The 25,269-nt window shown below is 57.9% G+C and overlaps 2 protein-coding genes across 16 annotated transcripts in view; one reads left to right on the forward strand and one right to left on the reverse strand.

Moving 5' to 3' along the window:
* Positions 1-236: 236 nt before the first annotated feature.
* TP53I11 (tumor protein p53 inducible protein 11) lies at positions 237-20,174 on the forward strand. 5 transcript variants are annotated; one of them, XM_045371701.3, is made up of 9 exons: positions 237-289; positions 12,405-12,472; positions 13,464-13,538; positions 14,284-14,443; positions 15,047-15,105; positions 15,298-15,346; positions 15,761-15,857; positions 16,957-17,058; positions 17,595-20,174. In XM_045371701.3, the coding sequence occupies exons 4-9, from the start codon at positions 14,315-14,317 to the stop codon at positions 17,726-17,728; spliced, it is 570 nt and encodes a 189-aa protein (XP_045227636.1). In that variant the 5' UTR covers positions 237-289; positions 12,405-12,472; positions 13,464-13,538; positions 14,284-14,314; the 3' UTR covers positions 17,729-20,174. The 5 variants fall into 5 exon arrangements, with proteins under 5 accessions (XP_045227636.1, XP_045227637.1, XP_015290361.1 ...); XM_045371702.3 differs by lacking the exons at positions 12,405-12,472; positions 13,464-13,538 and adding an exon at positions 1,019-1,188; XM_015434875.4 differs by lacking the exons at positions 12,405-12,472; positions 13,464-13,538 and adding an exon at positions 1,019-1,188 and having other exon boundaries at positions 283-469.
* Positions 20,094-25,269, reverse strand: part of TSPAN18 (tetraspanin 18) — a 202,801-nt gene continuing 197,625 nt past the window's right edge. For all 11 annotated transcript variants that reach the window (XM_074013871.1, XM_074013866.1, XM_074013860.1 and 8 more), the window contains one exon: positions 20,094-23,330. In XM_074013871.1, coding sequence (XP_073869972.1) covers positions 23,283-23,330 — 48 coding nt within the window. In that variant the 3' untranslated portion in view covers positions 20,094-23,282. The remainder of the gene's footprint in view (positions 23,331-25,269) is intronic.

Genomic DNA, 25,269 nt, shown 5'->3' on the forward strand with positions numbered 1-25,269 from the left:
CTGCAGAACTTGCCAGGAAAGTCTTCCTGGGCGGCGCGGGCAACGCCAGGGTCTCCCCGCGCTACTTCCTCCCCCGGCGCCTTCTCTTGGGCGCGCGTGCGCCCCCTGCAGGCGGCCCCCGGGAGAGCCTCGCGGGGGAGCCGGGAGCCCGGTTTCCCCGCCAACCCCCATCCCACCAGCCCCGGCGGCCACCCTGGGGGCGAGGCAGCCCGGCGCGTGGGAGGGGACGGCGCGCCATTGGCTTGTGCGCGGAACCGAGAGGAGGGACCAGCGCGGGCCGCCAGACTCGGTAAGCCCCGGCCGCGCAGGGCGCCGCGCGCAGTCCAGCCGGCCCTGCCCTGCCCTGCCCTGCCTTGCCCTGCCCTGCGCTGCCCGGCCCCGCGCGGGCGGCGCGATGTGAGGCGCCCAAGCCCGGAGCCTCCGCCTGACACCAGCTCCACGCAGCCTGGCGCCGGCACGCGCGAGGCCCGTAAGTTCTGCTCCCCGCCGCCGCCGCTTCCGAGCCGCGGACTTTCCCCGCCCGCCGCCTGCCGCCCCCCGTCCGCCGCCTGCGCAGCGCAACCCAGCGGGGCTCCTGCGGCCGCCGGGACCGCAGGGGGGCGGCCGGGACCCTGCGCGCGCTAGCCAGGCGCCCCGGGACATCTCGGCATCCGCTGAGCCCGCTGGGACCCCAGGGGGTCGCCTCCCCGACTCCCCAAGGCGCCGTCTCGCAGCCCTTTCCGTCTCCCCTGCGCGCTCTCCCCTTGCCGCCCCTCCCTCTGACTCGGTTTCCCCTCTCCCCCGGCTCCGCGGTCGCCCTCCTCCTGGACTGCTTATTTCGTCCTCGGCCTCTGCCTCTCGGGCTCGAGCTTTCTGCTTCGGTGCAGGAGAGAAACCGAGCGAAAGCAGTTTCTGTCTCCCTACGGTCTGACTCGGTCCCCGCGCTCGGTTCTCTGTCCCCTCCCCCTCCCGCCATTGTTCCCGGCCGGAGGAGTGCGCGGCGCAAACTTGCGAGTTCCCCCCGTCTTTGCCCCCGCAGGGCCGCGGACGGAGGTGGTGGCGGAGTTCCCGCTGCCCACAAGTCTGGCCTGACCTTCTGGGGCGGGGGCCTGGGGGCAGGGGCCCTGGGCCGGAGGACCTGGGGCCGCCTAACGACTCGGAGCTCCCCGCCGGGGGACACCGGCGCTCGGCCCGGGTCTCAGAAAGTGGGTGAGTGTCTGGAGCGGGGACATGAGGGACAGATTGGAGGGGGAGGGGCGAGGCTGGGAGAGTCCCCAGTCCCCAGGCTGGAAAGGGGCGGGCAGAAATCCAGGCCGCGCCTGAGCCCAGTTAGGGGGTGGGTAGGGGACGCACAGGTGGAGACGCCCCCCACCCTCCCCCAAGTCGCGCGATCTGCAGGAAGGGGGCAGTGTGGGGCTACTGGCCGGACGCTGGGTGGGCTAGGGCCCCTGCCGTGGGCAGAGCACTCGCACCTACCCGGTGGAGGCTGTGTGGAGGAAAGGCCAGAACGCCGCGCCCACCCCGGCGCGCCCTACTGGGCGGGGCGGGGCGGGGCGGGGCGCTCGCCTTGGGTCCCCTCGCTCTGAGCTCCTTCGCCCTGACCCAGTCGCGGGCTTCCGCCTCCTCCTGGAGCTCGGGGGCAGTGGGTTTCTCCTTCGGAGCGATGGAGGCTGGGGCAGGAGTAGCGCAGAGGCCAAGAACCCCGAGGCTCCTCCAAAGCCCAGAGCGGCTGGCCAAGGCCCCCTCACCACCCTACTATCCCTCACTTCCTGGTTGGTTTCTTTCAAACAAACTTCTTGACGGGGCGGGCCTGCGAGGAGAAGTCACCGGGGCTGCCCACCCCAACTATGTGGTCCCTTGAACCTCCATCCCCGATGGCCTGTGGAGAGGGGACCAGGACCTGCGGCCGGCAGATCCCAGGGATGCGGGGGTCGTTTTGTTGCAGAGCCAGGAGGGGGCACTGTCCGCCCTTTAGCCTCAATCCCAGACTTCAAGAAAGGAGAGAAAAGATTTTTCTTGTTGGGTTGTTAGGAAATAAGACTATTCTCTAGGCTTCTGTTGTCCCATCTGTAAAATGGGTCGTCTTGTTCCTGAGGCCCCCTCTGTTCCACGATCCCAGGAGGCCTCTGCCCTGGCCGCTTCTTTCCCAGTTACACGTCGTCAACTTCCTCCGTGCTTCCAAATTTGGAGTGGAGGACTAAGGCCCAAAGCCCCTTCACCCATGTCCAGCTGTCATGACCTGCCGGTTCTAGGACTGCGACCTGCTTTCTGCACAGCTCTGCCTCCAGGCCCCCTGTGCCTTCTCCAGCTCACACCCAGCCTCCCAAGTTCTTTAGATAGCCACACCTCTGTGGGAAGAAGGGCCTGCCCCTCTAGGGGTATGGCAGAGGAGTGGGCTGGAGTTAACAGGAATGTCCCATAGTGACACAGTTTGGGGCTGTCCTTTACTTTTGCTTATCGAACAAAATGTTTGTGAGCATTACACCAAAAATGGCATATGGAGAAAAGTGCCAGGGACAGTTTCAGGCACTGGGGAGATAGCTGTGGAAAAAATACAAATTTTTGTCCTCATGGAGCTAATGCTTAAAAGCAGGGGGCAGAAAGAGGCAATTAGCTAACAAAAAACAATAAGCAAATTATATAGTGTACTGAGAGGTGAAGGGGAAAAGTTGTGTTGGGGGTACTGAGGCCAGGGACTGGGTTGTCATTTTAAACAGGGTGTCAGGGAGGCCTCCCTGAGGAGGTAACTTTTGAGCTAAAGCCTTGAGGGAGATGAGGGAGTGAGCTGTGTAGACAGCTAGAGGACAGCCCGTGCAAAGGCCCTGAGGCTGGAATGTGTGTGCCCTGCAGCTGCAGGGGAGTGAGGGGCTGAGGAAGAGATAGGAGGCAAGGCTGACTGAGAAGGGATGAATTCCTCCCATTTCACAGGTGAGGGAAGTGAGGCTCAGAGACAGTATATCAGTCACCCCAGGACACACACAGGCCAGGAGTGGCAGCTGCAGGGCGGGGTGCCTGATGTTCTGACTCCTGGCCCACGATACCTCCCCGGCACCCTGTGTCTCACTGTTTATCCTGCTACACTGGTGGGACCCCTCCCAGGGCCAGTGCAGCATCATCCTCCTGCCCCAAAGTGACCCTTGCTCTCTCTCATCCCACTTCCTTCTTATGACCACTCCCTTCTGAACACCCCACTCTGACCGGGCACATGATCCCTAAAAGGGGACCTGCTGTGAGGCACATTTGGTCAAGGGGGCAACTGAGGCAAGGAATAGAATCTTCTAATCTAAAAATAATGAGCAGCATTATTATTGAACATTAACTACAAAACAGGCGCTGTTCTGGATATTTTTGTGCGTCTTCTCACTGGTGAGAGGTTGGTGTCATTATTACACCCATTTAACAGATGAAGAAACTGAGGCCCAGGGAGGCAGAGTCACTGGCCCAAGGGCATACAGCTCATAAGTGGTAGAGCCAGGATGAAGCACAAGTCTTTTAAGTCATGAGCTAGTCCTTTAACCACTAAGTCAGCACCCCAGGATTGGGGAGACACTCAGTCCTGGACTGTGGTTGTGGCCCATCTTATCCTGGGAAAAGGGCAGGGACCCTTCCACCTGCCTCTCCCAGCCTACCGAGAAGACAGATCACCACTTGCTTTTGAAGAAATGGGCTCAACCTGGTGGAGGATCCCTTTGAGGAAGCTCCTCTCCTTTCCTCTCCCAACCTCTTCTCCTCCACTCTAAGTTCCTGAACAGCCACGGGGCGGGGGAGGGGCATGGGGAGAGTTGGGGCCGGGAGGAGAGGTAGGTGCCTGCTGCATTCTCACCAGACCCCTAGCCCCATAGGATCTGGAAGTCAGGCTGTCCTGATGATGACACTAGCTGCCCTAAGGGCCCTGACATGGTCACTGGGCCAAGGGACAGGCGGGCCTATTCTCTGAGTGAAAAGGACAGGAATGCTTCGTGTTCTGCCCGTGTGAATGACCGTTGAGACAGGAAGAACCTCCCAGTGATTTCTGAGCGGTGATGGAGGCCATCAGAGGGCCTGATCCCCTTGCCCACAGCAGTAGATTCAGACCCTCCAGGGGAGGACCCCAGGGATGCCTCCTTCTTGCCACCTGCTCTGCCCTGACCTTTCACCCTCTTCGGCACAGTAGGGAATGTTCCTATTTGTCCCTAAAGCTTTGGAAATGTTTCTGATGAAAGGTTGGGCTTTCCTCTGCCTTTCTGGAAACTGGGCCCCTTCAAACACAAAGAGTAGGAAGATAGGACCTGTGTGCCGGTCCAGGCTGAGGGGTGGCGGGACTTGGGGGTGGGGCAGCTTGAGCTGGGGCCCAGCAGGGGCCTGGAGTGTGGCTGCTGTGAGGCAGGGCTGGGAGGGACCCTAGAGACCACAGTCTCATTTTCTTAGACAAAGAAACTGAGCCCCAAAGACAGGGTCTGGCTTACCAGTGATGGCAGAATCTGCCTGTGACCTCAGCTGTCCTCTGGGCCCAGTGACTCAGGACACACTGCCACCTTCCAGCTCCAGGACAAACCCTCCACTACCAGATCCCAGGGCACATGTTCCTGGAGGTTCTTGGAAATGGGGCGTGGAACCTTTCTCAACTGCAGAGCCGTGTCATGGAGACGGGGGTTGCCACTGCCACGGGACTCACATCCTGCGCCCACCTCTCCCGGCCAGTTCCGCTCTGTCCTCACTCTTTGCAGCAGCCTGGACACTGAGCCCAGTGGTGATGCTGAGGTGATGAGGGAGACGGATGCTGCAACTCCGCCCTCCGCTGGCTCAGGATCTGCTTGAGAGACAAGACTGACTAAGGCAGCCCCGGCCTTTGGAATAATGATGCTCTCGAGGGATGGCCTGATAGCAAGCCAGCTGGAGCCAGCCGAGGCCCAGCCACCCGGTAGCCTTGCCTCAGCTTCCTCCTTAGCTGTGGGCCTCCAATGAAACCTGCAGCCCAGAGGCTGCTGCGAGGATGTCAGTAGTGCAGCCAATTTCATAAAGCCTCCTTTGTGTCCTGTGACTTCTAGATTAGCTCTCTAGCCCCCGACAGCCCTGTGACTCAGGGACCACTGCCCCGTTTACGGTGGAAGGAAGGGAGGCTCCTTCAAAGAGGAGTTTGCCCAAAGGTACGAGGCTAGTAGTGCAGAGCCAAGATCTGAACACAAGTCCCTTAGTCCCCAGGCCTCTCCAGTACAGCCCTTGACAAGTGGATTCACTGCTTGAGGGCCCTGGCGATAGATTCTGGGCTAGGGGATCTCTAGACCCCCATCCTGCCCACGGGGCCGATGGCAGCCCTGGGAGGGACCGCAGCTGGAGCAGATGACGCAAGCTCTGGACCTTCTATTCCGTCCCACCCTCCAGGGAGCAAAGATTCTTTCTCCTGCCTCCCCTTCTCTCTGGCCGGTGGCCTGAGGCTCTGGCTCTCACTGCCAGCACCCCGCCCCCCAACTCTGTGTTGCCCTGTCCCAGACCCCATTTCCAGCTATTTTGTACCAAGGCGATAACAGAACAATGGGTCTCCCTGCCTCCCTCCCCAAGTCCTGCTGGAGTTGCAGGGCCTTAACCTAAGGGAGGCTGGACCCCAGAGCGGAGTGCAGACGCTGGCAACTGCCAGGGACTTTCCGGGGGAGCTGCCATGGGGAAGATGGCTTAGAGCTCCGCTCTTTGTATGGGCCAAGTCCACCAAACACCGCCCACGCCCACCACCACACACATTCACACACACACCAGCTCCTCTCAGGATGTCCAGTTAAAGAACAGTCACCTTGGCTTGAATTCCAGCTCTGCCACTTACCTCAAGGGACACTTGAATAAGTCACCTGAGCCTTCATTTTCTCATCTGTAAGATGGGGGTGATAATATGGCCATTCTCATAGGGTTGTGGTGGGGATTGCAGGGGATTCATGGTCTTGAAGTACCTGCCCCGCTCCCTGCAGCCCCGGGGTAGGTGGCCCTGGGGACGGTCTTCCTTATGCAGGGTGGAGGAACAGGTGTGCCGCCTGCCCCTATCACAGAAGCTCTTGTTTGGAAAGGCAGTGGCTCCTTGGCTGAGGTGTGCAGCAGCATTGACTCCCCCTTGACTCACGGGGAGGCTTGGCCACTGATGGACGTTCTGGGCCCCTTCCTCTATCCTCCCTCATCTTCCCCACTCCCCCGGCCAGTCAGGTTTCCTAAGCCAGCCCTCACGGGCATAGTCTCCATGCTGGGGACAGCTCAACCGTCCATCTGTTTCTATGGAAACCAGGCTTCCTGGGAAAGAGGCAGGGGGTTGGGGAAGTCCTCTAGGAACTGCAGGGGAATGATGCCTCAGTCCCATCTGATCTGCCCAGGGCAGAGCCTGGGCAGCCACCTTATTCATATTATTAGTTGCTGTCCTTTACAGAGCACACACCAGAGGCCAGGCTTCTCAGCTGCACTTTCTCATCATCACACATCACAAACCTGTGGGCTTCGTAGAAGTAATAGTGTGGTTTCACAGATGAGGACATAGAGGCTCAGAGAGGTTAAGTAACTTTCCTGAGGTCACAGAGCAATTAAGAGGAGTAGGGATTTGAGCCCAAGTTTTCCCAGTCGTTACAAATATGCCTACCACCTCCCTGTCTGTCATCCTCTCCTGACTCTTGCGCCCCCAACAAGACCCTCTCTTCCTGGCTGGTTTAGTCTTGCGGGCTTTGCTTGTTCCCGCCTGGTCCCTGGGCTCTTCCCTGGCCTCAGATTTCGCAGCAGATGGGGAGGTGGGAGGGACTGCAGGGAGTCAGATCTTGGCTGAAGAGGTCCTCTTAGCTCCTCCCAACTCATTCATTCAATCACAAATGCCTGTTGAGCTCCTCATGTGTCCAGAGTTGTCCCAGGCTCAGAGAACAAGACCCAAAGAAATCCCTGCCCTGGGGCACTCCCCTGCTGGTGATGCCACAGCTTTCTGAGGAGGTGGGGGGCAATGTCAGAGGCCTAGTGTTCTCATCCAGTCCTCTAACCTTCACTGCTGCCCAGACCTCCCTCTGCCAGGCCCTCTGCCAAGAGCATGTGCACCCCCTCTCCTGGAGTCTTCAGCACCCCATGAGTAAGCAAGTAAGGCGCTGTGGGGTGATTCCCATTGTACTGAGGACTGAGCCTGCTCGCTTAAGGCCACCTGACCAACAGAGAGTGGCCACTTTTGAACCCAGTTCTGCCTAATTGGAAAGCCCTTTCCTGCCCTGTGCCGTCAGCTTCTGTGTGGCCTGGAGCACAGCCTCCCCTCAGCCTGCCACATCTAACCTGTGGGCTTCTGAGCGTGCCGGTTGGGTTTGGCCTGACAGCTGCTTATTCCACCTGTGTTGACAAAGTGCCTACTGTGCACCCCAGCCTCACGGAGAGACACACGGAGGACCACGGTACAAGCTATACCTTCAGACTGGTTGGTCTTGGGGAGCCAAACTGCTGTGAAATGACCAGGAGTGGAGGCTCTAAGTGGCCAGTGGCTGCAGACACTGAGACCTGTGAGAGTCCAGAGGAAGATGAGGACCCAGTGTTCTGGGAGGGTCCCTGGGAAGAGCGACTGTGTGCAAAGATAGCCTCAAGGAACAAGGAGCATGGTGGAGGGACAGAGTGTCCCAGGGACCTTCCCACTTGGGTAAAGGGTCAGCAGTGAGAACCACTGTTGAAAGGTTTGCTGGCTGACCGGGAATGTGGGCGAGAGCAGCTGGCAGGGCAGAAGGGAATGGTTTGGGATCCTAGGCCTGGGCCCTGGGAGCCACGTCCTCCCTTCTTGCCAGACAGGTGATGTGGGTGGAAGGGTGGCTGTCCTTGCTTCCCCTGCCCCCAGCCGTCTGCAGCCCGGCTCCTGGGGAAACCCCCCGGGGCCCTTCAGAAGGCAGTGGGCAGAGCAGGAAGCCTCACAGCGCTGATGGCAGGCTTTTTCCACTGTGCGTAGCTGAGTGGAGAAAGGGAAGTGGACGGAGGGCCAGACTCCTCCCTGGGCAGGGCACTTTCCCCATGGGCGCCCACGTGCACTCCTTCTTTCTCTCTCCACCAGCACTTCTGCGAGCTGAGCGTTCTCACTACCCCCATTTCACAAGAGAGGAAACTGAGGCTAGGAGAGCCGCGGTGACTTGCCCAAAGCCGCGCAGCTGGCAAGAGGGCAGAACCAACACTCAAACCCAGGTCCCCCGCCCCCAAAGCCAGGGTTTGGTCATAGTGCCCCGTGGAGTCCTCTGTCCTTACTTAGGTTAAAATGGTGCCAGGCCTGAAATAAACACCTGGAGTGGCCCTGAAGGGGAGGAAAGGTCAAGGGGAGACCTGAGGGGTGTGCGTGGCTTGCTTCGCGGGTGGGGCAGGTGTGGGGCTGCTGGGTGGATCTGATCATCGCAGGGCCCAGTCCTGGGGGTGAAGCAGGGGCGGAGTGCAGTTCTCAGAGCAGTTATTTGTGCTGGAAGGTGGGTGTGGGGCCCTCCTCCCTGGAGGTCAAGATTCCATTTTCTCTGGGGGGTCACAGGGGTCCTTTGTGAGTGGTGACCTCCCTGCTAGGGTGGGGTTGGGAGGTGGGCACAGCGTTTCTCACCAGCCCAGATGTCTGATGGCAGTGCCTGTGGATGAAGATTGTCCTACCCATGAGTAATTCCGTCCAGGACACTGTAGTGAGTGCTCTACCAGCCCCAGCAGGTGACACTGACATGACCCACAGCCTTTGATTTGCAGCAGCTGTTATTGGCTCCAGCCTGGGGTGCAGAGGGTAATGCTCTGTGTGTGTGTGTGGTGTGTGTGTCGTGTGTGTGCTACATGTGGTGTGTGGTCTGTGTGTGGTGTGTGTGGTTGTGTGTAGTGTGTATGTATGGTTGTGTGCTGTGTGATGTGTGTGGGGTGTGTGTGTGTGTGGTGTCTATGGTATGTAGTGTGTGGTGTGGGTGTGGTGTGTGGTATGTAGTGTGTGATGTGTGTGATGTGTGTAGTGTGTGTGGTATGTGTGGTGTGAGTGGTGGGTGTGTGTAGTGTGTGTATGCGCGTGGTGTGTGGTAGGTGTGTATGTGTGCATGGTGGGTATATGTGGTGTGTGTGTGTTTTGTGTGTGCATTGTGTGTGGTGGGTGGGTGTGGTGTGTTTGGTGTGTGTGCACATATGTGTGTGGTGTGTGGTGGTTTGGTGTGTGTGTGGTATTTGGTGTGTGTGTGGTATGTTTGTGGTGTGTGTGTGGTGTGTATGTGTGTGGTGTGTGTGTGATGTGTGTGATGTGTGTAGTGTGTGTGGTATGTGTGGTGTGAGTGGTGGGTGTGTGTAGTGTGTGTGTGCGTGGTGTGTGGTAGGTGTGTAGTGTGTTTTGTGTGTGCATTGTGTGTGGTGGGTGTGTGTGTGGTGTGTTTGGTGTGTGTGCACATATGTGTGCGGTGTATGTGTGGTGGTTTGTATGGTGTGTGGTATGTGTGTGGTGTATATGTGTGGTGTGTGTGTGGTGTATGTGTGTGGTGTGTGGGGTGTGTGTGTGTGGTGTGTGGTTTGTGTGGTATGTGGTTTGTGTGGTGTGTGTAGTGTGTGTAGTGTGTGTAGTGTGTGGTGTGGTGTATGTGGTGTGTGTGGTGTGTGTGTGGTGCGTGTGGTGTGTGTGTGCGTGTTTGTAGTGTGTGGTGTGGTGTATGTGGTGTGTGTGGTGTGTGTGGTGCGTGTGGTGTGTGTGTGTTTGTAGTGTGTGTGGTGTGTGGTTGTGTGTGTTGTGTGTGGTGTGTGTGGTCTGTGTAGTGTGTGTGGTGTGTGTGTGGTATGTGTGGTGCGTGTGTGGTGTGTGGTTGTGTGTGTGTAGTGTGTGGTGTGTGTGTGGTGTGTGTGTGTGTAGTGTGTGGTGTGTGTGTGGTGTGTGTGTGTGGTGTGTGTGTATGTGGTGTGTGGTATGTGTGGTGCATGTGTGTGTGGTGTGTGTGTGGTGTGTGTGGTGTGTGTGGTGTGTGTGTGTGGTGTGTGTGTGGTGTGTGGTCTGTGTGTATGTGTGTGGTGTGTGTGGTGTGTGTGTGGTGTGTGTGTGGTGTGTGTGTGGGTATGTGTATGGTATGTGTGTGGTGTGTGGTGTGTGTAGTGTGTGTGGTGTGTGTGTGATGTGTGTGTGGTGTGTGTGTAGTGTGTGTGTGGTGTGTATAGTGTGTGTGTGTGTGGTGTGTGTGTGTATGGTGTGTGGTGTGTGTGTGTAGTGTGTGTGGTGTGTGTGCGGTGTGTGTGTGGTGTGTGTGTGTATGGTGTGTGGTGTGTGGTGTGTGTGGTGTGTGTGTGGTGTGTGTGGTGTGCGTGTGTGTATGGTGTGTGGTGTGTGTGTGTATGGTGTGTGGTGTGTGTGGTGTGGTGTGCGTGTGTGTATGGTGTGTGGTGTGTGTGTGTATGGTGTGTGGTGTGTGTGGTGTGTGTGGTGTGCGTGTGTGTATGGTGTGTGGTGTGTGTGTGTATGGTGTGTGGTGTGTGTGGTGTGTGTGTGGTGTGTGTGTAGTATGTGTGTGGTGTGTGTGGTGTGTGTGCGGTGTGTGGTGTGTGTGGTGTGTGTGTGTGCGGTGTGTGTATGGTGTGTGGTGTGTGTGGTATGCGTGTGTGTCGTGTGTGTGTGGTGTGTGTGGTGTGTGTGTGTCGTGTGTGGTGTGTGGTGTGTGGGTGTGTGGTGTGTGTGTGTGCGGTGTGTGTATGGTGTGTGGTGTGTGTGGTGTGCGTGTGTGTGGTGTGTGTGTGGTGTGTGTGTGGTGTGTGTGTGGTGTGTGTGTCGTGTGTGGTGTGTGGTGTGTGGGTGTGTGGTGTGTGGTGTGTGTAGTGTGTGTATGTGTGTGTTGGTGGAGAGGGGTCAGCTGGCAGAGGAAAGCAGTTCATCCAATGCCTGGAAGCTTCTGCCCCTTGGAGGTGGGTTGTGGACACAGCCTGGGCCTGGTAGGCAGTGGCTGAGTGCCAGCCTTGTGCCCTGGGACTGAGATCTGGGACTTTACCCAGTGGGGCGGAGAAGTTAAGAAGTGCTAGTTAGGCCCATTTCCCGCTCCTCCATAGCCTCCATCCTGGTGCCACTGCCACATGGGAGGCCTGGGGAGGGTGGGAGTGTCTGTGTCTAACAATTGCCCGTCTTCATTGAGGACTTGCTGTGGGCCGGGCACTTCCCTATGGCTTCATGGAGATTACATCTTTTATTCTCACAATGTCTCTATAAGATAGGACACCTTATTTTCCCAACTACACATGGGAAGACTGAGGCACGTAGAGGTAAGTGACTGACCTGCCCACAGGCACACAGCCAGGCAGTGATGGATCTGGGATTCAAATCCAGGGAGCGACCTCAGCAGTTAAGCACTAACCCATTAGGCCTTCTGGCTTGAGCAGTGAGCTGGCTCTTTCTAAAGCACTGTCTGTCCATTATTTTGTTTCTCCTGAGGCCAGCTCCAGGGGAAAAGTGAGGCTGGCTGCTTTCATTTTACAGATGAGGACCCCAGAGCTCAGAGAGGAAAAGCAACTCACTTTAATTAGTGGCTAGCAGATCAGTGCCCCCTCCCCACCCCGGCCAGGCTGGGAGCTCTTTCAGGATGGGGGCCTGTCCCACCAGCCATGTACCTTGCTCACAGCAGACCTCACTAAATGCGGTTTCCTCGTGCAAATGTGCAGGTGTTTTGCTGAGTGCTCTGGGGAGGTGGGAATGACGGCTCCATTTCACAGATGGGGAAACTGAGACTCAGAGCACAAGGCCACACAGCAGGAAGGGGTAAGGCAGGACTGAGGGAGGCAGCACATCTGGCCTGGGAGAGGGGTTAACCAGCCAGGAGGAGCTCGTAGAAGGGCTGAAATAAAGACCGACCTTACCGAGTGTTGGCGAGGATGTGGAGGAACTGGAACACTCCTGCATTGCCAGGGACACGCAGTGGCATGGCTGCTCTGGGAAACAGTTTGATGCTTTCTCTGAAAGTCCAACAGGGATGTACCACACTGCTCAGCAATCCCACTCCTGGTATTTACCATAGATAAATGAAAACTTACGGTCCCACAGAAACGCAGGTTTTTAGCAGCTCTATTCATAATCGTCAACAACTGGAAACAAGCCACATGGCCTTCAGTGACCAAATGGATAAACAAGCTGCTACATGGACCCCAGGGAATACTGCACTCCAATAAAAAGGAGTGGACTCCTGATACACACAGTGACTTGAAGGAATCTCAAAGGCATTCTGCTCAATGCCAGGCGCCAGCCTCAAAAGGTTCTATGCTTTATCATTCCACTTACCTAGCATATTTGAAAACACAAAAGCTATAGTGTCAGAGACTAGATCAGTGGTTGCCAGGATGGAGGAGTGAGGGGAGGGTGTGGCCAGGACAGTGCCAGGGAGTTTTTGGGGTGATGGAACTGCCCGTTATCTTGATCTGGAGCTGGTGGCTCCAAAAATCTATGTGTGTGCTAAAATTCAAATAACTGCACAACTAAAGCCTGTCTATTTTGCTGTATGTATTAAAAGATAAAAGGCCACGGGGAGGCTGGAAGAGGAAGGGCATAAGCCAGGCAACATCCTTGGCTGAGGAACAGGTGAGGGACCCGGTTCTCACCAGCGGCTTAGTGACTTTCAGGGCAGCCTCGCCTGGCCGCGGGAGGGATGTGGCTAATTGTAGCTTCTATCTGGGTTCACCAGAAGGTGGTGGCTAGCAGCTGAGGTGTTGGGACAGCATCCTGGGCCCTCCAGGAGCCGGGTGATGAAAGGTTAGGCTCTGGCTTCCCTGGCAGGGTGGGGTTGGCCTCCTGTCCTGATGGCTGGCACACACTGAAGCATTAACCCAGAGTCTCTGTGTGCCAGGCGTGGGACTGGCATCACACCACCCGCCGCTGTCTCCTATCACCATGGGGCCTGTGTGTGGGGAGGGGAAAGGCGTATCAACTCCCTTTTGTGGATGAGGAACTAAAGCCAGGGGGCGTAGGAGGGTAGTTTGGCCTAGAAATGACATCACACTCACTAAAGACCGCCAATATCAACTTTTGCAGTTTTTTTCCCCAATGCGACATGGTACACTGCCTCCCTAGTTGATCCGGTCTACAGCCACATACCCCACAGTTTGATACTGTGTTCTGATGTTTGTTCGGGTGCTTTATTTTAAGACACCAGGAGGCTTGAAAATGGGAGGTGACCTGGGGACATCCCCGCACTCTGCCTCTGGCAGCCCTGGCTGGGGCTGGAGGGTGAGATTTGCCTGGGGCCACAGGACACTGAGACAGCAGGGTCCCCTGGTGGAGAGCCCAGTGGCCTCTGAGCCTGTCTGTAGATGGGGATGGCTTTTCTGCCTTTACCGGACGGTGGGTACAAGTGGGAATGAGATGCTGGAAGCAGCCCGAGGTGGGGAGTGGCACACTGTTATTCACCCTGGTTGGCATTGAAACCCCAGGAGCTTGGTTTCCTCATTCGCAGTGTGTCCGTCAGTAGCACCCATCTTGCAGGGCAGCTGTGATTAAAGAAGCCAGGGCCACCCCGGAGCCAGGCTCTGAGGCTTCACCTTACCCCGTTTACACTTCTGTCTCCTCTGCTTAGATTTGACTGACTGAGGACGCGACGGGCACTCAGCTTCTCTGCATCTCTGTCGCCCAGTGGAGGGGCTGGCACATAGTAGGTGCTCCTAGCCTGACTCAAGATGTTGCTGGGGCTGGGGAGTGGGGGGCTGGGGAGGACCATGGGCAGACCTGGGGTGCCAGGAGGGGCTGGTGTGGGGCTGATGGCCGGGAGGGCAAGGCCTGAGCAGGGAACCTAGACCACCTCAGCGTCCCTGCCAACACCCCTGGCAGCCTTCTCTGGCTCTCCTGGGTATGAGGGCACCCCATGCCCTTCTTCAGTCCTGGCAGGTTTGAAGGGGGGTGGCAGGGAGACGGCAGAGGGGCTCACTGGCCTACAGGATTGGACAGAAGTTTGGTGGGGACGCAGACCCCAGACCCCAGAAGCCCCTGCCCAGGCTTGGACAGACCCTGCTGTCTTCTAAGCCCTGTTTGCCCCCATGAATCCAGGCTCCTTTCCTCCCCATCCCCCCAGGAAGCTTGGATGTGGCCGCCATCCAGGCCCAAATGCCGTCTCCTGGGCCCTACGCCTCCAGGGCTGGCTCTGAGGCACCATGCAGCCTGTCAGATGGCGTGGGCTGTGTCCACCTGAGCAGACCCGCTCCCAGAGCCTCAGGGGCCTGGAGAGCGTCGCCTCAGCCGTTTGACAAGGAAGCCGGTTGTGCTCCCCTTGCTGCCCTGGGCTCGTGGGGAGGCCTCAGCAGGCCTGGCGTGGGGTGTGGCCTTCCCCTACGTCAGGCCCCTTCCCCTAGAGTCTGGGAGCTGGGGAGGAACTGCGGCAAGACACCGGTGTCTCCCCTCAGCCCTTCTGCAGAGGCCGGGCTGGAGGAGAAGATGGCGGCCAAGCAGCCCCCGCCTCTGATGAAGAAGCACAGCCAGACGGACCTTGTGAGCCGCCTGAAGACCCGCAAGATCCTCGGCGTGGGCGGGGAGGACGACGACGGGGAGGTGCATCGCTCCAAGGTGGGGTGCAGAGCAGGGGCCTCCGGCACCAACTGGGGAGGCCAGGCTGACCCACCATAGGGGACAAGGTTAGCTGAGGCCCAGGGAGCCACAGGAGTTCTGGGACTTAGCTCATGTTCCTAGAAATCTAACGGCAATGCCAGGGGAATAACGAGATGGTTAGAATTAAGTGCCTATTACATGCCTGGTTTTCCAGCAATTGCTTTATAAGCATTTTTAAAATCTTCTTGTTGGCACTAGAAGATGTAGATACTGTAAAATTATTAACCCATTTTATAGTTGAGGAAAGGAAGGCTCAGAGAGTTTAGGCAACCTGCCCACGGCCACATTGGTTAGTGGCAGTACCAGGCTTCAAGTCTGCGTTTGGCAGAGCCCTGAGCTTTCATATGTCACCATCATATTTTCAGCTTCTTTTAAACCCTAGTGTCAAGGGGAAGCAGGAGAGGAGGTGGCCTCATGTGACCCTCACCACCTGGGGGACCCTTTGGCCAAGCCGAGGTGCCCAGGTGGGTCCCTGGGTGTGCAGAACTTGGGAGGATGAGTGAGTGGGGGCGCTGAGAACTGCCCTCACCCTGGTTGCCCTCTGACCCCCTCTGTCCACAGATCAGCCAGGTCTTGGGCAATGAAATCAAGTTTACTGTTCGGGAGCCTTTGGGGCTCAGGTGAGCGTTTACCTGACTTTTTGGGGGAGGGGAGGGGTTGATGGGAGCAGAATGCACAAGACCCCACCTCATTTGGCCTGGTCCCTGGATTTTGTCTCATTACCTCCCCCAAACCTGCCATCCCTGGGGATCTGGGCTGGAGAGGGAGGGTCCCCGGGGGCAGGGCTGTGACCTTCTCTCCACGCCTCCCAGGGTCTGGCAGTTCGTCTCTGCTGTGCTCTTCTCTGGCATTGCCATCATGGTGAGCCCCCACCCCTGGCCCCTGAGATCTGGCCCCGTGTGGCTGCCCCAGCCCTTCTCAGGCTCCCTGGGGGTACCTCCTCCATCCTGGCCCCTCATGCAGGGCCCATCTGTCAGGCTCTCGGACTGCCGGTTCTCGGGCTGCCTCCGAGAGCCTGACTCCTGCACTGCCACACCTGTGCCCTGTCCAGGAGCACACTAGATGCCATGTGTGGCCTGACTCCTTGTCCCAGGAACCCTGGAGTTTTCTGTCCTGGCATGGGGGTGGGTGGGGACAATCAGGTCCAGACCCTGGACTGCCCTCAAGGATGCTGATCCTGCTCCTGGGGGGAAGGAAGGCGTCCGTGGGAGGCATCAGCTGTCACCCCCCACCGTCTCCCAAGCAGGACCTCTAAACCCCTCTCGCTGCCCGCAGGCGCTTGCCTTCCCTGACCAGCTCTATGATGCGGTCTTTGATGGAGCCCAGGTGACCAGCAAGACCCCCATCCGCCTCTATGGCGGTGCCCTCCTCAGTGAGTACTGCTGGGGCGGGGCCTGGGGGAGGCGACGGGCAGCTGGGAGACCCAGCGGGGCTGAGGAGAGCACGGGGGTCCGTGCCTGGGCACCCCTTCCTTTCTTCGGGCAGATGCTGCAGCCCACGCCCCGGCCTCCGATGAATCTCTCTGCTGGGGATGTGCTGCCATCTTGTGGCCATTGGTGGAATATACCCAGTGGGTTGGAACTTGCCGTTGCCACCTTCTGCGGGGAGCGCTCCTAAGTGTGTGCACTGCCCTGGGCGTTGTGGTGCAGAGATGGAGGTGGCCCAGGCCCAGCCCTCTAGGACTTCACAGCCTAGAGGAGAGGCAGATCAATTCAGTGTCTGCAAAACCCCTCGCACCCAGCCTGTTTTATCCCCAGAGCCACTTGTGTTTCCTCTCTAACCTGAGATACACATGTTCGGATTTGGAACTAGTTTTTAAAGCTCAGCATAGGTAATATGCCTCCCTTTCTACAAAATACTCCATGGCTCCCTATTGCCTACAGAATAAAGGCTCAGCTCCTCTGGAGTTAGGGTTGTTGGAACAAAATAAATACACACCCAGTGGCATATCTGGTACCAGCAGACACTGGGTGGGCGGGGCCTGCTAGAGGCCAAGTCAGTGGTTCATCCCCCTCCCCCTGGGGAGTTCCTTAGAGTGAGTTCTCAATGGGCTCAGGTTTTCTGTCTGGGAGTCCATGTGAAAGAAAATCCGATTATAGGACCAGGTAACCCATTAACTCATGGATTCCATCAACACAGCATCCACCTGAGAGAACCGGACGTGGGCAGGGGCCAGGAGCTCAGCCCTCCCCCTTTATAAAGAGATCGAGTCTCAGCATGGGGAAGTGACTCGCCCAGTGTCGCATAGGGCCTTAGAATGACAGGAACAGACTGAAGCAGCAGCATTGAGTCTGGAGGGGACAGGATCAGGGACAGACAGCCTTGATTTGAGGAGTGTGAATGGGGCGGAGGCGTGGAGTCCAGGACCCCGGCTGTCTTGCAGCGGTGGCCGGAGGAAGGAGGAGCCTCCTGCCCTGCTGGGAGGGAGCCAGCGGTCCCACCCCCAGCCCCCTCTTCGTCCCCTGCCCCAGGCATCTCCCTGATCATGTGGAACGCTCTCTACACGGCTGAGAAGGTCATCATTCGATGGACCCTGCTCACTGAAGCCTGCTACTTCGGGGTCCAGTTCTTGGGTGAGTCCTGGGGTGGGCAGTGAGGGAGGCTGATGGGCAGCTTCGCCCCTGACCTGCCTGCTCTAGCCACTTGGGTGTGTGGGAAGTGATGAAAGCCTGTCTGTGGGGGGCTAGTGAGGGGAGAGAGGGATAAGGATTCACCTGGCTGTGTTTACCTGTGTGCCTGCACACCTGTGCACACATGCCTAACACACATGCCTGTAGCTTCCCACATCCACACACTTCTATGGCCTTGCACACACATGCGTCTGCAGCCCCCGCGCCCGCTGCCCACTGGACCCAGCACCTGTGTAATAATGGGCGCTCAGTTTTGCCCACCTGCTGTGCCCCGGTTCCTGTCACATGGGAGACATCGGAGCAGAAACATCTGTGGGGTTGGCAGGGGCAGGGGGCAGGTCCTGTGCTTCCCACCTGGGAGGATCCTGGGCTCAGAGTGAAGTTAGGGAGATGGCCACACCAGCGCTCCGGGCTGGGGGGCGGCCCCAGGACACATCCCCTCCTCTGACCCTGTGGCCTTGCCGGCCTCTCTCCCACAGTGGTCACTGCCACGCTAGCTGAGACGGGCCTCATGTCCCTGGGGATCCTGCTGCTCCTGGTCAGCCGCCTCCTTTTTGTCGCCATCAGCATTTACTACTATTACCAAGTCGGCCGAAGACCCAAGAAGGCCTAGCTGCCCGCTGGGCCTGGGGCCCTGCCCATGCCCAGGGCAGAGTGGCGCTGGGGCCTCGGCTTCCCTCTGGCTCCTGGAAGACAGGAGGGTCCCCTGCCCTGCCCCAGCCCTGCCCCAGGGAGGCAGGGGGTGGGGGGCCTTCCTTTCCTCCTGGGCACTCCGTGTGCTGTGACCTCCTGGGCTTTCAGGCTTGACATGCTGGTGTGGGGAGAGACGGGGCCTCTGCTGCCCGATTCCTCACCCTCACAGTGATACCTCCTTTCCTTGGGTCTCTCGGCCTCCAGACCCCCTCAACAGACACTGACGAAAGTCAAGCTGGAGTCATGAGGGTAGTGGGCTAAGTCGAGGGTCCAGCCTCTTCTGCCAGGAAGCCCTTCTTGCTTTTGAGAGATGCTGTGACCACCCCCATCCTTCTCCCCACACCCCCAGCCAACCTAGTGCCCAACCAGCTAAACTTGGCTTCCCTCTAATCCTAGAAAACCCTGTACCCCTCCTCCCCAATCTGGCCCTCTCCACACGCACACCCTGAACACACATACAGACACAACACACACACACCCCCCCCCATGATGTGAGCAAGCACATACACATAACATACGCACAGTCTCTCTCACACACACACGTGCACCTTCACAGCCCAGCCGAGGGCACGCAGGCAGGGTGTGCGGTCTGAGATGGCACCTCCCTTTCAGCCGTTCTTCGAGGATGGGCCACACACAGCTAGACGCCCTGTCCCCACTCTCCTGGCCTGGCGCGATGAGCTCTCCTGGGACCTTGCTCTAGGGCACTCTGTCTCTACCCCAGGACCCCGGAGTCCCCTGGGAGCCCCCTCCCTGCAACCAGCCTGAGTTCAGAGGCAGCCAGCAGCTGCACCCACAGGCCGCACTGACAAAGGGACACACAGCCCCCAGTGGAGACCATTGTAAGAGGTGGGGCTGGGAGAGGAGGAACAGAAGGAAAGCCATAGCGCTCCCTCGCCCTGGAATGTCCCCCAAGGCCTGATGGCCACTGGGCTCAGCCTGTCCCCCACTCCTCCCTGTTTCCTGGTGAGCTGTCCTCAACACCTGCAACCCTGGCTGCCTCCAGGGCCTGGCTGAGTGGGACTGGGTGGCCCTCAAACTCAGCACAGGAAATAAGTAGAAACATTTCAGCAAGCCGCCTCCCTTTATCTCCCCCACCCTGGCACCCTGGCACCCTGGCAAAGGCTGACAACTGGCTGTCTTGGGGCTGAAGAGCCCCCCCCCCGCCTCTCCCTGAGGGCCCACCAGCCTGTGCTGTACACCCCCCATTAGTCCCTGATCCCAACCCTCCCTCCTGCCAGCACACCGGCACACATGGGAAGGGGCAAGCCCCAGCCCTGGGGACAGGCGTAGGGAGAGAAGCAGCCCCAGGCCCCAGACTGGCTTCCCATCCTGGCATAGAGCCGGGAATGGCTGGAGGGTGTCTATATGTACAGCCAGCTCTGGCTGCTGCCAGGTGGGCCCCTGCCGGGGGTCCTCACCCCTGTCCACTCTGTGCCTGGCTGTCCCTGCACCCAGATACAGCACCACGGCCTGTACCCAGCAGAGCAGTGGCACCACCGTGGTTCCAGTGGATGCCCCAAGGCTCTGCTTGGTAAACGTGGCCGAGCAGAATGGGAGGCTGGACCCTGAGGAAGGGCCCCTCTCCTGGCATCTGTCTCTCGCTACCTAAGCCTGTGCCTCTCCCTAAAGAGCTCCTCCCTGCTGCCAAGCCCTGGTCTGGCCACGAGCCACTACTGCCTCCCACCGGTGGTGCCGCCAGCAGGCAGTGCCCTCGGGCCGAAGCCTCAGTCCCCCATCTGAGCCAGGCCTAGTCCTCTAATAGGGATGGTGGCTTTGTCCTCCCATCACTGCAGGTGCATTCCACCTGGGGAATGAGGCTGTGCGCTGGGCGTCTGCTGGCCCTGAGACATCCAGTCTTCCACACTCAACCGTGGGATGGGAGGGTGGCGTGGCCTTACCCACGGGGCTGGCCAGGCTCTGGTACAGAGCTGTGCTCACGAAATACCGGGTGGCTTGGTTAGACCTAATTGTAGTGGAGCCTGGGGGAGAGGGTGAGGGAGGGGACTGCGGGTCAGATAAGACCTGGAAGACAGACGTACAGCCGGCGGGCAGGGGGACTCTAAGGCAAGGAGGACTTACAGTTGGGAAGGAGGCAGTGGCAGAGGGGCGAGGGACAGGGGGGCCCTTAAGTCCAGCGAGGAAAGCTTCGTGTGGGCCCCGCACTGCGCTCCGTTCGGGGTGACCTGGAACACCTCTTTTCCCAGCTCCCTCCAGCCATCAGCAGCCTCTTGTCAAGCTTCCGTCTCACCCCAGTCTATCCCCACCCCCAAATCAAGACCACCTTTTCTTCACGGTCACTATTTATTCTTTGTTCCTTTTTCTTTTTGTAAGAAACAGTCACAAAAACCAGTGCAAAACCATCAGTGTGGGCGGCCTGTTTTATGTTACAAAACTTCCTCTGGATATATCATATAAAACGGGGTCTCACAGGAGAGAAACGTGATAAATCAGCTCTGCAATCTACGGCAAGGAACAGAGACAGTTTTTAAAATAGACTTTCAACACATGAGAGAGGAAGGGGCTTCTGGGGAGATGGGGGTGCTGGGGCCTCAGCTGGTTTGAGGAATCCTGTCTGGGCCCCTCAAGCACGGATAGAGAGATGGACAAGGGAGGCTGCGGACGGGCCTGAGCACCAAGGCTAGAAATTAACAGAGACCCTGGGGAGGAGCCCTCACCCCCAGCCCATAAAGAGATCCCTTTTCTCTAAGAGGCAGTAGCTTCAGAGCAGGAAAGTGGCTTTCAATACAGGCAGGGTTTGTGATGAACAGTGTAGTCGTCTTGTTCCTTGCCCTGTTAGCGGGGTCCGAGGAAGTCTCTGTTGTGAGCTGTTGTATTCTGGGGTAAAAAGAAACGAAGAGGTATCCCTGCCCACCCCTACCCCCAGCCACCACCAGAACCTGCTGTGGGTTGTATCTGGACCAAGCCAGCTGCACCCTGTTCCTCCCTGTGCTGTGGAGGGAGGCTCAAGCCTGATTTGGGCTGAGCTTTCTTTGCCTTGCCTCCAAGGAATGGCCTCAGGCAGCCTTGCAAATAGCTACCAGCCTGGGCGAATGCCAGCAGGAGCAGAAAACCGCCTGTCTTCCCTTTCCAGGCTAAGAGGATGGCCAGCGGCTGGCTGGGGAACTGAATCTGGGCTGATTGAGGGTTCCTTGGCACATTTGTGGAAAGCCATTGAAAAGCAGTCTGTGTCCGCCCTTGAACCCACCTTAGTCAGATTTCCCTTTGTGACCAGACCTTTCTCCTGGGTTCTCCCTCTGACTCGTATGGGCCCTAGAAGCCTGGGATGCCCCTGGATTAGAGCCATAAAGCTGTGCAATTTGCCTCAGTCCTGCCCAGCATGGTTTTTTTGTTTTTCCTTGTCATTCTCAGACCAGACATTTGCCTCTTCCAAAAAGCTGGGGCTAAGCACGTAGGTGGTTCAAGAGGGGCAGGTCCCAGGCCCCAGGCTGGGCTGCGGTACCAGCGGCAGGTCCCTAGGTCTCGGGAGCTTAGCTTCTGTGGAGCTCAGGTGTCATTTATGGGGCTGCCAGAGCAAGCTGTTAAAGTAAGACTGAGCTCAGAGACCTGGTGGGAGGGCCAGGACTGGCAGGCACAGCAGGAGGAGATTGGAGGAGGGTCCACCTGAATCTTTGCAGCAGGCACAGAGCTTCTGGCTGCATCTCAGAAGGGGGCAGGAGCACAGGCCGGGGAACACTGGGCTTTAGGCTGTGACTCCGAGTGTCCCTGGTGACTGGAAAGCCTGAGGGGAGGCTGGAGGCTGATACAGGGTGCTGGTGGCTTGTGAGACAGAATAAGCTCTTCCTGAACAGGGAGAGAGGGGAGAAAAGAGAGCAGACATCACACTGCTCCTTCCATCCCTGCCCATGGCAGACATCACTAATCAAACTCACGGTGCCTGGCAGACATCACTCATCAGGATTGCACCGCATCTCTCACTGAGCCCAGACCAAACCTCAGATCCCCAGCACAGCCTCCAGCAGCCACCCCTGATCTATCAGGATAGGGGCATCTTGCAATCCAGTTGCCAACACTCATCTAGAGTTTGAGAACTGAATACTTGTGGGTGTGCGTCTGCGAGTCTGCCCGTGCAAGCCTGGAGGGAATACTAAGAAATGGGCGAACAGTGAAGAGACAGGAAACCTTGTTGCAGCAGAAATGGCCTCGATGCCTTCAGGATTCTTTAGTCTGGAGAGAAGAGGGCTCAGGGGAGTCAATGTGTGACCTTAACACTCCAGGAAGAAGAGCAGGCAAGTGGGATGCCGTGGACGGAGCCACAGAAAAACAGAAACCTCTTCTGTATATTAAGCTGATGCTAAAGTCAGAGCAGTCCAAAGGCAGGAGGCTGCCTTGGGAGGTAGTAAGCTCTCTGTCCCTGGAGGTATGCAAGAAGAGGGTGGAGAAGTCTTGGCAAGGATCTTGAAGATACCCAAGCCTCAGTTCTGGGTGCGGAGAGGGAGACCCAGATGATCTTGGGGATTTCTTCCACTCTGGGAGCTGAGGAGTTGGGGAAGGACAGGGAAGGGGGTGGCTTGTGGGGAGAGGTGGGCAGTATGGACAAGGGAATGTGAGGTGCACCCCTGTGTGTTCCTGGGGACTCAGAGAGAGAGGTGTAGGGAGGTAGGAGGGAGGGCACGGTGGGAAGTCATGGAATGGTGTTTTCTTAGCTGTAGAGCAGGGAGGAGGCGGTTCCTGGCTGGCTTGCCCTCTCTTGTCTGGGGGAACCGGAATGCTGAGGCCAGGGGTGCATGTGGGCAGCAGAGCTGACAGAGTCCTGGATGCAGTGACAGCAGCCTGGAGACAACTCAGATTCCGTCATGCCTGTGCTGTGTGTCTGTGGATGAGCCACTGCCCCTCTCTGGGCCTTTGAGATTATTTGGTCCAACAGATGGGGAATGCAAGGATCCTGCCAGCTGGGCCATTCTTGGATGCCGTTTCAGCAGCTCACTCTTGACCCCGGCCTGAACAGGGGACAGTCCATCCTCCAGTGGACCAGGGATTGCGCTGTGGGTTCCGAGTCCTCAAGGATGTGCCAGATGAATCTCTGTGGGGCTTTGATGACTTCTCTGAGATTTGCTTTGTCCTCCTCGTTGCCTAAATCCTCACTTTCTTGGCATCAGGTCCTGGTGCAGTGAGGAGAGAGGGCCCAGGGTCTGGCTGGACCAACAGGGGCACTGGGCCTGGTGTTCCTTTGGTCTCTAGAGCAGCCTACATCCTGGGCCAGGCGCTGGGGTCTCTGCAGAGAGCCCACGGCACCTGCCCTGAGTCCAGGCGAGGATACATCAGTCCGTACTTTTGTCTTTATTTTGTTTTGTTAAAAAAATAGCTCTATGCCCCTGGCCCTTCTCCTGGCCATCTTTGATGGTGTCATCTTCTCCCCTGGGGCCAAGAGGACAGCGGGGAGGGGCAGGGGAGGGCATCGGGTGCTGGGCAGTGGTGGGTGGGGCGAGTCTTCGGGCCTCAGGCCACACCCTCTACTGGATGCCCCGGAAGAGGCACATGGCGAAGATCATGGCGAAAAGCTGCAAAAAAGGGAAAAAAGCAGAAACTGGCTTATCCGGCAGGGCCCTTTGTGGGCTGCCTGGTCCACTCCAGGGGAAGGGTCACCTGCCTCCGGGGCAGAGTGAATGCCTGTCCCTCTTAGCACACTCCTCCCGTAGGGATTCCTGACATTCCCCTGGGGCCAGCCCTTCTCACCAGCCCATACCTGGCTTTATTTGGTGGAGTCAGGGATCAGGAAGACTTTAGAAACTGAGTCTTGGGTTCAAATCCAGCTCCCTGACATACCAGGGGGTGTCCTTAGGCAAAGTACTTCCCTGCACTGGGCCTCAGTATGTATCCAGAGCTTGCCATGTGCCAGGCACAGTTTTAAGTGCTTTCTTGGGAGGTATGTAACCTACCTGAGGTCACATAGCCACCAGCAGGGGAGCCAGGGTTTGAGTCCCAGGCATTGTGACCCCAGAGCCCATGCTCACAACCCCTGCAGGCTCCCCTCCAGCTTACAGGAAGGTGGTGAGATATAAGTGTAATGCAACTACCTAATGATGTAATGTGTCTGTTATCTAGAAGATGCTCAGTAAAGGTTACCAGGACTGCTATGAATAGGCAAGCAGCTGCAGCCCTTCCCGGATTTAGGCGCTCCATCCCTGAACACCTGGCTGAGGGCCTGGGGTGGTGGGGCAGGGAGACCCTAGCTCACGGACTGACCAGATTTGCTGATGTCCCCATGGCCAGAGCTCACTGCAAGTAGCCGAGGGAACAGTCCCCAGACCACAGGTCATGGCCAAATCACCAGGAGGCTCACTGGCATGGGGAGGGGCTGCCAGGACGGGGCCACGTAAAAGTATCCGTCTTGAGCAGGATTCTGCCTCCCATGGGGCTGGCCAGCCAGGCTCATGGGCTGGGCTGGGAGTGAGGCAGCAGATCAAGTATATATTTGCTGCTTCCTGAGTCCCAGCAGCATGCCGTCCCCGTCATCTGTAATCCCTCTGTGCCCTGGGAGCAGGGTGATCAGCCCATTTTGCAGATGAAGAAACTGTGACTCAGACATGCTGCATCTGGAGCGAGGCAGAGCTGGCAGCCGGACTCTAGGGCCCATGCTCTTCCTGCATGGGACACATTCCTGAGAGTTCCCTGGGCTTGCTGCAGATTTATCGTGTTCATTGTTGCTTCCCATGAGGGGACTTGTTCACCTGTAACAGTGCTGGCGCAGAGTAGGGCTCAATGTGTGCTTGTTGAATACATGAATGAATAATAAATGACCCCTCTCTCTCTGCCATCCCCAGTAGCCTCCACGAAACTGCACTCGGTGGGCTGCAGGCACAGTGGGAAACCAGGCAAGGCGAAGTTCATGGTGCCAGGTGCCCAGGCTGCTGGAGGGGGAAGCTGAGGATCCGGCTGCCTGACTTCCTACCCCCGCAGGCCGAGGACTGGCTGAGGCCCCAGAGTGCCCCTTCCTGGGTTTGGTTAGGTGTGGGCAACGCTCAGTTCAGCCAGGCATACATAGATCCCAGAGGACAGAGATGGGAGGCGGCCGCTCCTCCCTTTGGCTGAGGCGCCACCTAGTGGTGGTTGCAAACGGTCTGCAGGAGCTCACCTTTCAAGGGGCCCTTAGATAAAGGAGGCTAAGACCACCGTTATGGGTGAGTAAGGCCCCGTAGGCCCTGAACACCCCACAGAGAAAAGGCCTGATCTCGAACCACGGGCTGCAGCCTGTCTTTCAAAGCAGCTGTGCCGATGCCTCTGCAAGCGTGAAATCTCTCTGGACCATGGAGCTGGGGTGGAGGTGGGGATGGGGATGGGGGAGTGGGAGGGAGTGGGTATGACATTCAGGGCCTGCCCATCCCCACTTCTGGGACATTGGCTCCCATGTTTCACCTCCAGAGTTCAAGAATGACTCTCAGGCAGCAGAGACACAGCCGGGCTTACCACCCCATAGTGTCCACAGTGGGGGCCCCTTGG

Source organism: Macaca fascicularis, chromosome 14 (assembly GCF_037993035.2).
Source record: "Macaca fascicularis isolate 582-1 chromosome 14, T2T-MFA8v1.1".
Classification (NCBI taxonomy): Eukaryota; Metazoa; Chordata; class Mammalia; order Primates; family Cercopithecidae; genus Macaca; species Macaca fascicularis.

Coding starts and splice junctions, on each gene's coding strand:
- TP53I11 (XM_045371702.3), top strand. CDS start 14,315: ATGGCGGCCAAGCAGCCCCCGCCTCTGATGAAGAAGCACAGCCAGACG. Junction 15,106..15,297: donor CGGGAGCCTTTGGGGCTCAG/GTGAGCGTTTAC, acceptor CACGCCTCCCAG/GGTCTGGCAGTTCGTCTCTG. Junction 17,059..17,594: donor CTTCGGGGTCCAGTTCTTGG/GTGAGTCCTGGG, acceptor TCTCTCCCACAG/TGGTCACTGCCACGCTAGCT.